Below are 16078 nucleotides of genomic sequence, written 5' to 3'. Positions count from 1 at the left end.
TCCCAGAATGTTTTATCAAAAACCTGTGTGCTGCTCATTACTTCGCTTGTTTTTCAAATGTTATGATTTTCTGATCAATGATATATTTTGACAAGTTTGTCATTTGGTTTCTGTATTTTATGTGAGTTGCCTTAAAATAAAGTATTGGAAACCAAGATTGAATTGTTTGGCCTCAATTCTAAATGCTACAGTGCCTTGCAAAATTATTCGGCCCCCTTGAACTTTTGCCACATTTCAGGCTTCAAACATAAAGATATAAAACTGTAATTTTTTGTGAAGAATCAACAAGTGGGACACAATCATGAAGTAGAACAAAATTTATTGGATATTTCAAACTTTGTTAACAAAAAAAAAACTGAAAAATTGGGCGTGCAAAATTATTCAGCCCCTTTACTTTCAGTGCAGCAAACTCTCTCCAGAAGTTCAGTGAGGATCTCTGAATGATCCAATGTTGACCTAAATGACTAATGATGATAAATAGAATCCACCTGTGTGTAATCAAGTCTCCGTATAAATGCACCTGCACTGTGATAGTCTCAGAGGTCCGTTTAAAGCGCAGAGAGTATCATGAAGAACAAGGAACACACCAGGCAGGTCCGAGATACTGTTGTGGAGAAGTTTAAAGCCGGGTTTGGATACAAATAGATTTCCCAAGCTTTAAACCTCTCAAGGAGCACTGTGCAAGCGATAATATTGAAATGGAAGGACTATCAGACCACTGCAAATCTACGAAGACCTGGCCATCCCTCTAAACTTTCAGCTCATACAAGGAGAAGACTGATCAGAGATGCAGCCAACGAGGCCCATGATCACTCTGGATGATCTGCAGAGATCTACAACTGAGGTGGGAGACTCTGTCCATAGGACAACAATCAGTCGTATACTGCACAAATCTGGCCTTTATGGAAGAGTGGCAAGAAGAAAGCCATTTCTTAAAGATATCCATAAAAAGTGTAGTTTAAAGTTTGCCACAAGCCACCTGGGAGACACACCAAACATGTGGAAGAAGGTGCTCTGGTCAGATGAAACCAAAATCAAACTTTTTGGCAACAATGCAAAACGTTATGTTTGGCGTAAAAGCAACACAACTCATCACCCTGAACACACAATCCCCACTGTCAAACATGGTGGTGGCAACATCATGGTTTGGGCCTGCTTTTCTTCAGCAGGGACAGGGAAGATGGTTAAAATTTAATGGATGGAGCCAAATACAGGACCAATTTGGAAGAAAACCTGATGGAGTCTGCAAAAGACCTGAGACTGGGACGGAGATTTGTCTTCCAACAAGAAAATGATCCAAAACATAAAGCAAAATCTACAATGGAATGGTTCACAAATAAACATATCCAGGTGTTAGAATAGCCAAGTCAAAGTCCAGACCTGAATCCAATCGAGAATCTGTGGAAAGAACTGAAAACTGCTGTTCACAAACGCTCTCCATCCAACCTCACTGAGCTCGAGCTGTTTTGCAAGGAGGAATGGGCAAAAATTTCAGTCTCTCAATGTGCAAAACTGATAGAGACATACCCCAAGCGACTTACAGCTGTAATCGCAGCAAAAGGTGGCGCTACAAAGTATTAACTTAAGGGGGCTGAATAATTTTGCACGCCCAATTTTTCAGTTTATTTGTTAAAGTTTGAAATATCCAATAAATTGCGTTCCACTTCATGATTGTGTCCCACTTGTTGATTTGTCACAAAAAATTACAGTTTTATATCTTTGTTTGAAGCCTGAAATGTGGCAAAAGGTCAAAGTTCAAGGGGGCCGAATACTTTCGCAAAGCACTGTATGTTGAGGAAGTATAAATTACTTGAGATCATGTTTTAAACATACGTTTTCTCTGCTGTGCATATGGTTCTAGGACAGGGGTCGGGAACCTATGGCTCGCGAGCCAGATGTGGCTCTTTTGGTGGCTGCATCTGGCTCACAGACAAATAGGGTCTCCTGCTATGAGTATATCATTATTTGCCCTGAGTCGAGTCCATGCCTGTGCGCTGCGGCCACACTGGTTGCTAGTATGCCGCTTGGCGTCTAGCAACCAGTGATGTCACGTGACAGCACGAGAGCGAGGGCAATGGTCAAATTCCTCCCCTGCTCCTAAATTTGCTCCACCCACCACCGGCCACCTCCCTCTTATCCAGGCAGCAGCGCAGGCTCAGCGTAGAGCTGAAGGAGGTCCTGAAGCGACATGTCAGACTTGTCAGTGTAAATATTTTGCGTTCTGTGCTTCTCCTGTCTCAAGTAATTGCAAATACTCTTTCAGAAAGAGTATTTTCAATTACTAAGTTGAGACAGGGAAGCACAGAAAGCAAAAAATTATAGGCTAGCCTGCACCTTCTTTTTTATCTTTTATTCACAGTTTCCAGAGGCTCCCAATACCCTTACTGAGGAAGTGCTGCAGGCCTGCAGCCGTATATACAGTGGAATTTTTTAATAACATTTCCCCAGACAGTGACATTTTGGCACATATGGGCTACACATCCCCTCTCTGTTTTGCACTAAGGTTATTTATCCTTTCTATAGCTGTGCCCTGCAAATCGCACTAGTGTGAACAGGGGAAGTCAACTGTAATATTTCAGCTCCTTTAACCACTTTAGCCCTGGAAGGTTTTACCCCCTTATTGACCAGGCCATTTTTTGCAATTCATCACTGCGTTGCTTACTTAAATAAAGGTTCCCGACCCCTGAAATATAGTGTATGGCTCTTACGGAATTACATTTGAAAATATGTGGTGTTCGTGGCTTTCTCAGCCAAAAGGTTCCTGACCCCTGTTCTAGGAGGTTATTTAGACGGTCGCTTAGTTTTGTGACCAAAAGTAAAAAAATGTGTCTGTTTTGACTTTATTTAGTAAATCTTTTCTCCCTCTAAAAGTAATCTGTAATGCACAGGAGTGAGCCCATTCGCAGACAAGGTTCTTTAGTAAATCAACCCCTCTCTACTAAGTTTATTAAGACTTCTGCAGACTATAGATAGGTGTAGCAGGATCTCAGTGTTGATGCATTTATTATCTGCTGTGCTTAGTTTGCATGGGTACAGTATTGAAAGTCCTCATCCTTGACACTTTGTTTTGACTTTGCAGAACAACTTTGACATCGCAGTCTGCTGCAGATTTATTTTTGTTTAGGAGGGATATAGCTGGTGCATGATCACCTTCTTGTGTATTGCTGCTATGCTTATGCATTGCTGTGCAATGATTATTATTACCTGTTTATTATGTTTCACTTGGCTATACACCTACAAAGAGTTCACAATTTGTTTCCTTTTAAGACTTAAGTATTATTGTATTTCTTCACTTTTTGCTAGAGGAATCTTTGACACTTACACAATTGCTTTACCTTAATTCACTAAACTAATTGTCTTGGGGCTCTTTCACACGGCCGCTCCGTGTGAGAGCTCCGCTGCTGGACTTTTTTTTTTTTTTTTCACGGAGCGGATGACATTTGTGTCATCCGCTCCGTAAGTCCGCATATCATCCCATCCATTTGCGGCTGATATGCGGACATAATGTAAGTCTATGGGGATTGCGGATGTCAGCGGATGACACTGCTGACATCCGATTTTCCTTCCTTTACGTTTTTTGAACAGAGGAAAAATAGGGTTCTGTTCCGTTCCAAAAAACGGAACAGAACTGAAAGGAGGAAAATCGGATGTCAGCGGATGGTATTCCGCTGACATCCGCAATGCCATAGACTTACATTATGTCCGCAAATCATCCGCAAAAAAATAGGATGATTCGCGGACACATGGAGCGGCCGTGTGAAAGAGCCCTTAATCGTTTTATGTCTGCATTAGTTACATAGTTAGTCAGGTTGAAAAAAAGACACAAGTCCATCTGGTTCAACCAACAAAAAGAGAAAAAAAAAAAGTAAAGAAAACCCAACCATACAATCCCATATACACAATCCTATACTCGCAGTTGATCCAGAGGAAGGCAAAAAAAAAAACAGCAAAGCATGATCCAATTTGCTACAGCAGGGGAAAAAAATTCCTTCCTGATCCCTAGTCCAGTGCGTTTAATAAGGTGCCTAAGACTTTTTTTTACATTTTACTGTATATCCTAAACCTGAAACTAGAATTTTTGTCTCTAGAAGATGGTTTACTTTTTTTTTTTTTTTTTCTTTCTTGTTTCAAATGAAATTTAAGTATTGCTCTCCTTGGTTATAGCTCCTTATACAATAAGCTTTATTTAAGTAAAGTCATAAATTTCCTCTCCTGAGCATCTACTGTGTAAAATGTTCTGACTTGCAAAAATGTGGTCTTCAAGGTGCTTGTTTCCATTCTGACAAGCCTTTTTTTTTTTTCTAGGGAAGCTTTTCATGCAAATTTACTTATGCAGCTCAGGGAGGAACTAATGAGGTATGAATTATGATTGTATTTAAGGTAATGTAACATGGTTTCATATGTATATTATGGTCATAAACCTATATAAAATATATTTTTGTTTAGCCATTCTACTTTTGAGCCATCAGATGGAAGGTGGAGCTTTAGGCTTCTTTTACATTTCCAGTCTTTTTAGGTAAAAAAAAAAAAAAAAACAAGCCTGTTTACAGATCTCATAAACGCAAGCTAAAATCTACATGCACAGTGGCTCATCGCGTATTGGATGGATTAGTCAAATATTCGTCAGGCAAAGAGTTATCTGTAAACATTCAAGGAACACAGACATTGCAGTACTTCATAGAATGCAAGAGAATTGCTTAGTGCAATTGTGCACCCCTTTAAATCTGTTCTTCCCCTTTTTATAATTGTCTATTTTTGTACTCTGTAGACCAAACGAAAAATGTAATCAATTTTTATGTAATTAAAAAAAAATCGAAGGAGAATTGCATCAGGTAGTTTTGCTTATACCTTAATCTGCAATTTCACCATGGAGAGGAATTTAATGTATGTATACAGTACTTGTTTTCCTCATTTGGAATGCCAGATGTTTGTGTGCACATTTGCACCAAAAACCCCTAGTGAAATTGAAGAAGGAAAATGATTGGGGGTTCTTGTAGATCAGATCAATAGCATGCATTGCCAAGCTGCAGCAAGGCTAGCATTAGCATGCATTAAAAATATTTACTTGGATAGCAAAACCATAGTTCTAACACTTTACAAAACTCTAGTTTGGCCACATCTTGAGTATGCGCTTTAGTTTTGGCCACCAATCCTCAAGAATGTGCTTGAACTGGACAGAGTCCAGAGAAGGACTATCACTCTAATCCATCTAAATCTGCTGTTGTATCTAACAATACCTTCATCCTGGATTAAAAATGCTGCCAAGGGTGTCTCTTTTGCTGCTTCATACAAAGTGGAGGCAGGAAGTAGGTCACTGGCTGGATCACAAGGTGAAAATAAAGGGGGGGGGGGTGAGGGCTAAAAGAAGAAAGCTATTGCAGCCACCACATTTAAGGATTTTAAAGCTGCAAAATATTACATTTTGGTTAATTACCACTTAGAGTTCAATACTTTTTTACATTTTTTGCCAAATGGAAGAACTTAGGTGGGCATTGCCTGCCATTTGACAGTATAATGACAGGTGTGGGGCTTTACTCAGCTCTTTGCCCTGTGTTTTGGTTGTATGGACATTTTTCGCATTTTGAATACATTTTTGGCTCTTATGAACATCATTTACGGTCATCCAAGCTTCATGACAGATATTTCATGGTACGAGCCATATCCGCACGTTTGGAGCTCAATGATTGTGGCAGACCTACCTGGAGCAGTGTATAATGTTTAGGTTGTGGTGCTTAACACAGAGATGGTTTGAGGTTTAACCTTAAGTTATGCCAAAGTCGAGGCTCAATGCATAGCCTGGGCCATGGAGCTAAGATGTTCCAAAGCATCACTGAGAATAATGTTAAGTCTAATAAAGGCGTTTACCTGCACAGTGACCCTAGTATGTGTTAGTCACCTCAGGTTCTGTTTAACATGAATATTTATGAATGAGAATCGTAGTAATCATACTAGGCTGAATCAACATGGACCGCATTTTTAAGCATAATCTCTTGTACCGTATGCATTTTATATAGACTGCATGTCTTTTTTTTTTTTTTTTCTTCCAATAGAAATGGCTCATGACCATTGAGATGAACGAGGATAGACAATATTTTTCCTGCCTAATATGGAGGTAAAAATGATTACAGCTTCTTATGCAAGTTATCATAGCGGTGTATATTACAAGTACATTTTTCCTTTTACAACTGCTGTGGTCATTTTTGCAGGCCTCTGGGAACATCCTATTTATTTTTTCTCAAATTCAAAGCAGAAGTAACAGGAGGAAAAATAGAATTCTGCGAGGCTTATGTAAGTATGACCTAAAAAAAATAGGTTTGTACCGCTTTTTCAAACCATAAGCCATATTAGTTAATGCAGTCGAATGTAGAAAACCTATATTTTGACTATAACATGGTCAATTACTACATTAGTTAATGTACACCTTTTTTTTTTTTTTTTTCAGTCTCAGGAAAACAAACCTTTGAAGAAATCTGAATATGATGTAACTGATTCTGCAGGTGAGATCTGTATTTAACATTTTTTGTTTTTTATTAAGTAAACAAGTAAATGGAAATCACCAGTTGTGCCTTCTAGCATTTTATGGGAATTCTCCTCTTAGTTGTTTCCTAGAGCAAGTGTCCCTATTAAATTTTCCCTTAAAGGCGAAGTACAAACAAAGCTTGTTTTGAATGTACTTCTCCTATAGATCACAGGAGTGCAGTTCGTTTTGCACTCCTGTGACCTGTTTTTAGCACACAGCGGGCTGAAGTCCGCTGTCTGCTAACATCACAGTGCTGTTCCAGGGTCGGGATCCGTGCACATGCCTGGATCGGCACCCGGCTCAGCCCCTTCCACAGCCCAGCTCTACAGTGAGCGAGGAGGGGGCCGAGCATAGAGCTGTTGACTGAGAGTCAGCAGCTCTCTGCTCAGGGAGCTGTGCAAACCCACTGATCTGCGGTATTAGATTGCTCGGTTCTCCGTGTCCGAGCCGGCGGGGGACAGATGTAGCATCGGACCGATGCTGCATCCACCTAGGTAAGTATGAATCTTAAAAAGAAAAAAAAAAATTAAGTCCATACTTCTCTTTTAACTCCTCTCCTGGGGACATCTTTAATGGTGCATTCACACCTGCGAATGCACCTGCACTCTGATTACATGCGAGAACACCAGCGGGGGTTCCAGCAATCAGCTGCATGAGTCAGCCACATTGAAAGTGGTGGAACGCCGCACACTCCCACTGCTAATCAAGTCCACTTGCATATAAACCCTCATGCAGTGATCACATGCGAGTGATCGGCCTTCGATGCAGGCTGGCAGCTGAGGTTCCCACATAATCGGAGTGCAGCTGCATTTGCAAGCGTAACAATAGTCACCAGAACAAATAGAGTGGTGAATTTCCCCAAAAGGGAAACAAAAACACTTTAACCACTTCAATACCGGGCACTTTTACCCCCTTCCTGCCCAGGCCAACTTTTAGCATTCAGCACTGTCGTACTTGGAATGACAATTCCGAGTCTGAAGCAGTATGGGTGGAAATGTACATGGGTGTGCGTAATACAAAGACTATCATTGGAGTTTGTTATAGATCTCCCAGTATTAATGAGGAGGTGGAGACTCAGCTCCTGGCACAGATTGAAAGGTCCGCAAGGGCTGGGACAGTGATAATATTGGGGGATTTTATTTTCAATATTTTATTAAAGTTTTCATGTCATAACATAGCATACATATAAGCAGTATGAAACAAACAGAAAAGGGCTTATAAACCATAACTTCATTAAAACTGGTTACCTTCAGTAGCAGTGAAGGGGCATACGGAAGTGGGGCCAGCTGTAGCCACAGAATAAATCAGTAAACATCACAAAGTAGACCCTCTTTAAATCCCAGCTCACGTTTTGCATGGCTCAGCTGTATGCAGGGTCCATGTGGGTTTATGGAACCCCAAGGAGTCACAAAGGGACGAATGGAGATGGCCATCCCAGAGAAAAAGAAGAGAAGAGAAAAGGGGAAAAGAAAGATGGCAAGTAAAAGGAAACAACATAGAGAGGGAGAGAGGAAAGAAGAGCACTTCAGGATTGCTAAGAACAATCTCCTGGTACCAATGATGCAGTAGTACTTATATAGCCTATACAGAGTGACCCATACAATCCCCCCACCGTCTACATTACATTAGCCGCCTGCCTTTATTCCGGTGTAACGAAAGATCGCGAGTCCGCGGTCTGTGACCACGCGGGACCGCGCCTCCAGCGGCGGGTGCGCGCTCGCTCCCTAGAGCCTCACAGGCTAGCGACGTATCCCTACGTCGCTTTGCCTGTGAGGGGCTGACCGCCGCAGTAAATAGTCGTGAGGCGGTCGGCAAGCGGTTAATAGTCGAGAAGATACCAGAGAGTTTAATAAAAGACCACATAGATGAGTTCTTGCTGGGAAACCATATTTTATATATATACTTGGATTTTGCAAAAACATTTGACACAGTTCCCCACACACGGCTAATGTGTAAGGTAAAGTCTACATGCTTGGAAAGATCAGTTTGTAAATGGATAGGAAATTGGTTCAAAGAAGGAATTCATAGAGTAGTGGTTAATGATTCTTACTCTGAATGGTCTAAGGTTATCAGGGGTGTACCTCAAGGTTCAGTGTTGGCACCCTTACTTTTTAATATCTTTATAAATGATATAGGGTCTGGGATTAAAAGTACAATTTCAGTCTTTGCAGATGACACCAAGCTTTGCAGTGGAATAACTTCCTTACAGGATGTCTCCAATTTACAAGCTGACCTCAATGCACCGTTTCATTGGGCAACTATGTGGCAAATGAGGTTTAATGTTAATAAATGTAAAGTTATGCACTTTGGGGCTAGGAATATGCATGCGGCATACATACTAGGGGGAGTAGAACTGTGGGAATCCATACCGGAGAAGGATCTGGGTGTTCTGTTAGATCCTAAGCTTAATAGCATGCAATGCCAAGCTGCGGTTTCCAAAGCAAGCAAAGTCCTTTCTTGTATTAACAGAGGCATGGACTGCAGAGAGAGAGATATAATTTTGCCCCTGTTCAAATCATTAGTAAGACCTTATCTGGAATATGCAGTTCAGTTTCGGGCACCAGTTCTTAACCACTTTACCACCGGAGGATTTTCCTGCTTTATGTCCAGGCCACTTTTTGCAACTCGGCACTGCGTGACTTTAACTGACAATTGTGCGGTCATGCAATGCTGTACCCAAACTAAATTTATGTCCTTTTTTCCCACAAACAGAGCTTTCTTTTGCTGGTATTTGATCACCTCTGCACTTTTTATTTTTTGCAATATTAATAAAAAAAGAGCGAAAATTTTGAGAAAAAATTACATTTTCAACTTTGTCTTTTAAAAAATATCCAATATACTCAATTTATTTCATATATTTTGGCCAAAATGTATTTAGCTACATGTCTGACAAAAAAAATCTCAGTGAGCGTATTTTTATTGGTTTGCGCAAAAGTTATAGCGTCTACAAACTATGGTGTAAATACTGGAATTTACGCAGCTTTAATTTCTGACTGCCTATCTCATTTCATGAAGTGCTAAAATGGCAGGGCAGTACAAAACCCCCCCCAAATTACCACTTTTTGGAAAGTAGACATCCTAAGGAATGTCCTGAGAGGCATGTTGAGCTCATTGAATATTTCATTTTTTTGTCACAGGTGTTTGAAAAATTATTAAAAAAAAAAATTATTTTTCTTTTACACAAAGTTGTCATTGAAATGATATATTGCTCACACATGCCATGGGTATATGTGTAATTAAACCCAAAATATATTCTGCTGCTTCTCCTGAGTACAGGGATACCACATATGTGAGACTTTTTGGGAACCTAGCTGTGTACGGGACCCCGAAAACCAATCCTTTCTCTGCCACCACCGCTACGTTTGAATGAGCCCAGCGGACGCTCGTGATTTTACAAATATCAATTATGACTTTAGAATAACCGTCTGTAACACACACACTCTCACCTCAGACAAGAATGTTTCAGATAGGTTAGCCTAAACAGTACAAATATAAATTATGACTTTAAAATAACCGTCTGTAACACACAGTAGCGCGCTTTCAGGAGGCAGGTTCGTTTGGGTCAAGTTGCGTTTAAGAGCTTAGAGACAAAGTTAACACTTTTCAAAATAAGGTTTAATTATAAGAAAGGTTAAAATTGGTGCGAATAAAAATATTTACAGAAAAATGGGTTACAAAGAAATAGAGACACAATACAGCAATTCAGAAATAGGAGAATAAAGAATGGAAATACTTGCATTAAACGGTCCTGGTATTACCTTTGTTTCAGAAGCTGAACAGGTATTATTGGTTCCCCTTGGGCAATGTTATGGCTTCGATGGTAGGATCAGAACTGCCTGCTCTCTCAGTTCCTGTGTTTTTGTCTGACCCTCCAGGGGGGCGTCACCAGAAGTACTCAGCCAATGGCTCTGAGTCTATAAACTGCTAAGTGACCTCCCGGTTTGACAGATTAATAAAAGCACTCATATCTTGAAATTTGAAATGGTTACATGCTTGAAACCGATATTTTATGGTCCGTTTTTGAATTGGCTTTCTACAGACACTAAACATGGGCTATCTCGGAATAACCCCTGACCTGTAAGGCATCTGATCGCTAGCTTGTCTTTCCTAGGCATGAAGGTGTCCGTGTTGGGTCTTAATTCGATTGGTATTTTATGGGGCACCCAAATATCTACTTTCTAGAGACATATCTTGCTTGGGTATAAAGTTAGTACATTTTGGGGTTAACTGTGTCATGTTCCGAATGACCTAGGAGCCATATTTTCTGTGACTTTTTGTTTACATGAAAAATTACTTTGAACCCCCAAACATTATATATTTTTTTTAAAGCAGAGGCCCTACAGAACAAAATGGTGGATGTTGCAATTTTTTTTGTCACACTGTATTTGCGCACACATTTTACAATTAAATTATATTTAATGCAAAAATACACTATATAATTCCTAATTGTTTGGTAAATTTTGAAATATGATCTTATGCCGAGTACATAGACACCAAACATGACATGCTTTAAAAATTGCGCACGCCCGTGCAGCGGCAACAAACTACGTACTGTTTTAAAAGCCTTTAAAAGTCTTTACAGGTTACCACTTTGGACTTACAGAGGAGGTCTACTGCAAGAATTACTGCACTCGACCTGGCGTTTGCGGCGATACCTCACATGCATGGTGCAATTGCGGTTTACATATGGCACTAGACCAATGCTTGTGTGCGCATGCGCGAGGGACAGGGGGCTTGATTTTTTTGATTTTGCTTTTTTATATTATTTTGACACCTTTTGCTTTCATTTTTTTTTTTAATCATTTTTATTGTTATCACAGTGAATTTAAATATCCCCTATGATATCAATCTGTAGTGAAAGGTACTCTTTTTTTTTTTTTTTTTTTTTTTTTTTTTTTCTTTTTTTTTTTAAATTGGGGTCTTTTAGACTCTAGATCTCTCCTCTGACCTTAATGCATCTGACCACACCAAAATTGGTGTGATAAAATGGTTTCCCAATTTCCCAATGGCGCTGTTTATTTCTGGCGAAACAGAAGTCATGAAATGCTCGTAGCTTCCGGTATCGTAGGCCATATTGATGATGGGAGCCATTCTCATCTCCAATCAGTTCTATGGTTAGATAACTGAACCACCGACTATACTCTCGGGTTAACCAGTGGCACAGGAGAGCCCGAGAAAAACCGTGGAAGGCGGCGGAAGGCGGCAAGAGGGGACGGGGAGTCCCCTCCCACTGCATGTAAAAGCAGTCTAGTGGCCAATTATCCGCTAGGATTGCTTTACATGTAAGCCGACCGCTGGCTGTAAAATACTATACCAAGATGATGCCTAAATCTGCAGGCATCATCCTGGTATAACCACTCAAAGTCCAGCAATGTACCAGCACATTGCTGGTCCTTGTTTGGCATATAGTGTAGTTTTTTTTTTTTTTTCATGCAGCCTGTGGACTGAACAAAAAATAAGAGAACCTAACATAAATCACCACAGGAATATTGTGTAGTATTACACACCATTAACCGCCCAACAGCCAAACCCACTGATTTAATGGTGGGTATACATGACAATATTCCACGTATACCTAAAGGTATTTTAACTGCAGTGGTGAAATCAGCCTACCACAGCTTCTGCCATCAGAGGTATCCATATATGCTGAGCGCAAACGATGTTTGTGTCGGAATATATAAAATCAGTGTGGCAGCCGACGGGTACCTGCAAGAGAAACAGGTTAACAAAAGAATGAAAAACAAAGTACAGTAAAAATACAGTAGGAAGTGTAGAAGAACATAAAAATAACTTAGACGACAACTATTTTTGGCTTTTTTATTTTGTTTTTATGTATTTTTTTTTTTTTTTCAACGTTAGAGTTCCAGGTTAGGGTCTCTCAAAATGACGATAGCCATCGAACATCTTTTGAGACCCTGTGTAAATGTGCCCTAAACTGTGCCATGCTGTATCCTACGCTAATAATCCACTAGTGTGTGGTAGCGATGGAAACAGTCACCGTGGAAAAGACCAGGTCGTCAGGACAATAATTACGGGTGTCGCGCCTAAATCCGCGCTTGCTGCAGACACGGCATCTTTTTTGGGTTATCTTTGGGTAGGGGTACTCGGGAGGAATTCTGGAAAATGCCTCTCATGCAGCCGACTCACTGCATCTGGTTGGGGAATTTGGGCAGGAGCACCAGCTGGATACAGAAGTTATAGTCGTGGACACAGAGGGACTTCTCAACAACCACACCGGTGACCGTAGTAATTTCGACTGCCGTGTCTGGGTGAATAGAGGACAGAACGAAAACGTTCCATTTGTCCCTCCACTTCACTGCAGGCAATTCATCGCACCTCAAGCAGGCTCTCTCCCCCAGGCTCAGTGGGGCACTTACTAGCCGTTGGCCGGCGATTAGATCGCATGGTGCCACAAGCGCCAATTTGCAATTGAAAGAGGTATCTAAAAAGTGGCACGCTTTAATAAAAATTGTCCACGTACAAGTGGTACCCCTTTCCGAATAAGGGTGACACCAAGTCCCAAACTATCTTGCCGCTGCTCCCTATGTAGTCTGGGCTGTCGGGGGGGGCTCCACAGAGCTATCTTTTCCCTCGTAGACACGGAAACTAACTGTATAGCCTGTGGCCCTGTCACACAGCTTGTACAGCTTGACCCCGTATCTGGTACGTTTGCTGGGGAGATACTGTTTGATAGCAAGGCGGCCAGTAAACTTAATCAGGGACTTGTCAACGCAGACATCTTGTTGGGGGGTAAACAAGGCTGCAAACCGGTGATTGAAGTGGTCTACGAGGGGCCGAATTTTGTGGAGCCGATCATATTCAGGGTCTCCCCGAGGACAACAGAGTTTATTGTCACTGAAATGCATGAACCAAAAAACTTGTTCGTATCGAGCCCTGGACATAGCAGCAGAGAACACGTGCATTTGATGAATTGGGTCAGTGGACCAATATAACCGCAATTCATTCTTTTTTGTAATGCCCATGTTGAAGGATAGGCCCAGAAAGATTTTAAAATCGGGAATCTTTATAGGATTCCAGCCGAATGGTCTGGCGAGGGGTGAATTTGGGTTGACGGTGATTAATTGTTGTGCGTATAAATTTGATTGATCCACAATAGATCTGAAAAGATCTTCAGTGAAAAACAGCTCAAAAAATGGGATTAAAACCAGCTGTTTCCACTTGGATTCCGGGTTGGGCAGTGAATAGGGGAAGTACTGGCGCTGTGGAATCTGTTGGCTGCCAATTAGGATATGCCAGCGCTTCAGGGAGGGCACTATGGGCTTTACGGGCCTGTCTTCGAATACGCGGTGGCTGCGGGCCACTACTCACGCTAGCCACCGCACCAGCTTCAACTGCACTTATGGGACTCGCCACGTCACAAAGTGTTACTGCAGTGCTGGTTGTACTAGGTCCAGGGTGTACTAGGCCGCTCATGCTTTCCAGATCACGAAAAGTGTGAGCGGCACTAGTACTGGCACTCTGCTGCATACGAGAAACATCCGGTTCTTGCATCTCAGCAACTCCAGAATGGGGTCGGGTACGCCTGACCTTAGCAGGGACCCCTCTGTCGCCGGAGCTATCTGTCAGGCAGCCGCTGCTGTCATCAGGTTCGTATACTGACCCTGATTCTGCAAGTGAGGCTTCCCCATCGCTCTCATCTGACATGGTCAGTATACTGTAAGCCTCTGCACTACTGTACCAACGTTTGGTCATTTTAGTAACTAAATCTACCGGTACAGTAGTGTGACTAACAGGTAAAAAAGAGCCTGGTTGTCGAGGACTATTTGGTCGCTACAAAAAAAACTGCTAGTGCTAGCAGAGATCAGGCCTGACTCTGCTAACGCAGTGGTTTTGTGTGATTTGTGTTTTCTGAAAGTGACAGTAATCTATTGATTACTGCACTTGCCTGGGTAGGGTGGGCTGGGCAGAGGGGCTAAACGCAGGTGCTGGCAGGAATCAGTGCTGATTGTGCAAACACTGCGTTTTGGGAACACTAAACTATGGGGACGCTAGTATAGATATTGATCTGTTTAAAACACTATACTAGTAATGGAGCTGTGTGTGTGTGTATGTGTATTAGTGTACTTGACTCTAACTGATGCTAAATAATGGTGGCGTGGTGGGACCCTGACGCTAACTAGCCTAAGTAGTGTCACCCGTGACACTAATACAGTTACATAGTTAGTGAGGTTGAAAAAAGACATCAGTCCATCCAGTTCAACCTATGATGTGTGTGTGTGTTTGCTTTTAACCGTACATCGTATACCCCTGTATGTTGTGGTCTCTAAGGTGCCCATCTAATAGTTTTTTGAAACTATCAATGCTCCCTGCTGATACGACTGCTTGTGGAAGAGAATTCCACATCCTTACCGCTCTTACAGTGAAGAACCCCTTACGCACTTTAAGGTTAAACCGCCTTTCCTCTAGTTTTAGTGAGTGGCCACGTGTCTTATTGTATCTCCTTTCTCTGAATAGTTTGTTCCTTATGCTAGGGTCGCCAGTACAGTATTTGTACATTGATATCATATCCCCCCCCTCAATCGTCTCTTCTCCAGAGAGAATAGGTTCAGTGCTTGTAGCCTTTCCTCATAGCTGATGTCCTCCATTCCCCTAATGATTTTTGTTGCCCTTCTCTGGACTTTCTCCAGTTCCAGCACATCCTTCCTGAGGACCGGTGCCCAGAACTGGACAGCATACTCCAGATGTGGCCGGACCAGAGTCTTGTAGAGTGGGAGAATAATCTCTTTATTTCTGGAGTGAATCCCCTTTTTTATACATCCCAGTATTCTGTTGGCTTTGCTTGCGGCGTCTTGGCTTTGCATGCCACTGCCAAGCCTGTTGTCTACCAGTACCCCCAAGTCCTTTTCCATCCTAGACTCACCCAGAGGTTCCCCCCCTAGTGAGTAGTTTGCTTTCTGGTTTCTGGCCCCCAGGTGCATTACTTTACATTTTTCAACATTAAACCTCATCTGCCATGTAGTTGCCCACCCCGTTATTTTGTTCAGGTCCGCTTGCAAGGTTTCCACATCCTGCATAGAAGATATTGGCAAGCCTAGTTTAGTATCATCTGCAAATACTGAGATTGTACTGGATATCCCCTCCTCTAGATCATTTATGAATAAATTAAACAGGATTGGTCCCAGGACAGAACCCTGGGGGACCCCACTTTCCACACCCGCCCAAACCGAGTACCTCCCATTATTAATCACCACCCTCTGGACTCTCCCCTGGAGCCAGTTCTCTATCCAGGTACTCGCCTTATGGTCCATACCTACCTTCCTTAGTTTGTACAATAAGTGTTTGTGAGGAACGGTGTCAAAGGCCTTTGCAAAGTCCAGATACACCACATCCACAGGCTTTCCCTTATCTAGGTGGCAGCTCACTTCATCGTAGAAGGTTAATAGATTGGTTTGGCAAGAACGATTTTTCATGAATCCATGCTGATTACTACTTATCACTGTATATAGTAATCACTGTATATAGTGAACACTGTGACAGGGCAGTGAAGGGGTTAACTGGGGGAGATCAAGGGGTTAAACCTTTATAGGGGACAGATGG

General features: G+C 41.8%; 1 protein-coding gene across 1 annotated transcript in view; it reads left to right on the top strand.

The window, feature by feature from the left end:
• Window positions 1-16078, top strand: part of MYDGF (myeloid derived growth factor) — a 46969-nt gene that overhangs the window by 14045 nt on the left and 16846 nt on the right. The window contains exons 2-5 of the mRNA XM_082254979.1: window positions 4306-4356; window positions 6051-6112; window positions 6207-6288; window positions 6443-6497. Coding sequence (XP_082111105.1) covers window positions 4306-4356; window positions 6051-6112; window positions 6207-6288; window positions 6443-6497 — 250 coding nt within the window. The remainder of the gene's footprint in view (window positions 1-4305; window positions 4357-6050; window positions 6113-6206; window positions 6289-6442; window positions 6498-16078) is intronic.

This window comes from Pelophylax lessonae, assembly GCF_965119305.1.
Source record: "Pelophylax lessonae genome assembly, chromosome: 1".
Lineage (NCBI taxonomy): Eukaryota > Metazoa > Chordata > Amphibia > Anura > Ranidae > Pelophylax > Pelophylax lessonae.
The sequence above is the reverse complement of the archived record's forward strand: the minus strand, read 5'-3'. Positions and strand labels throughout refer to the sequence as shown.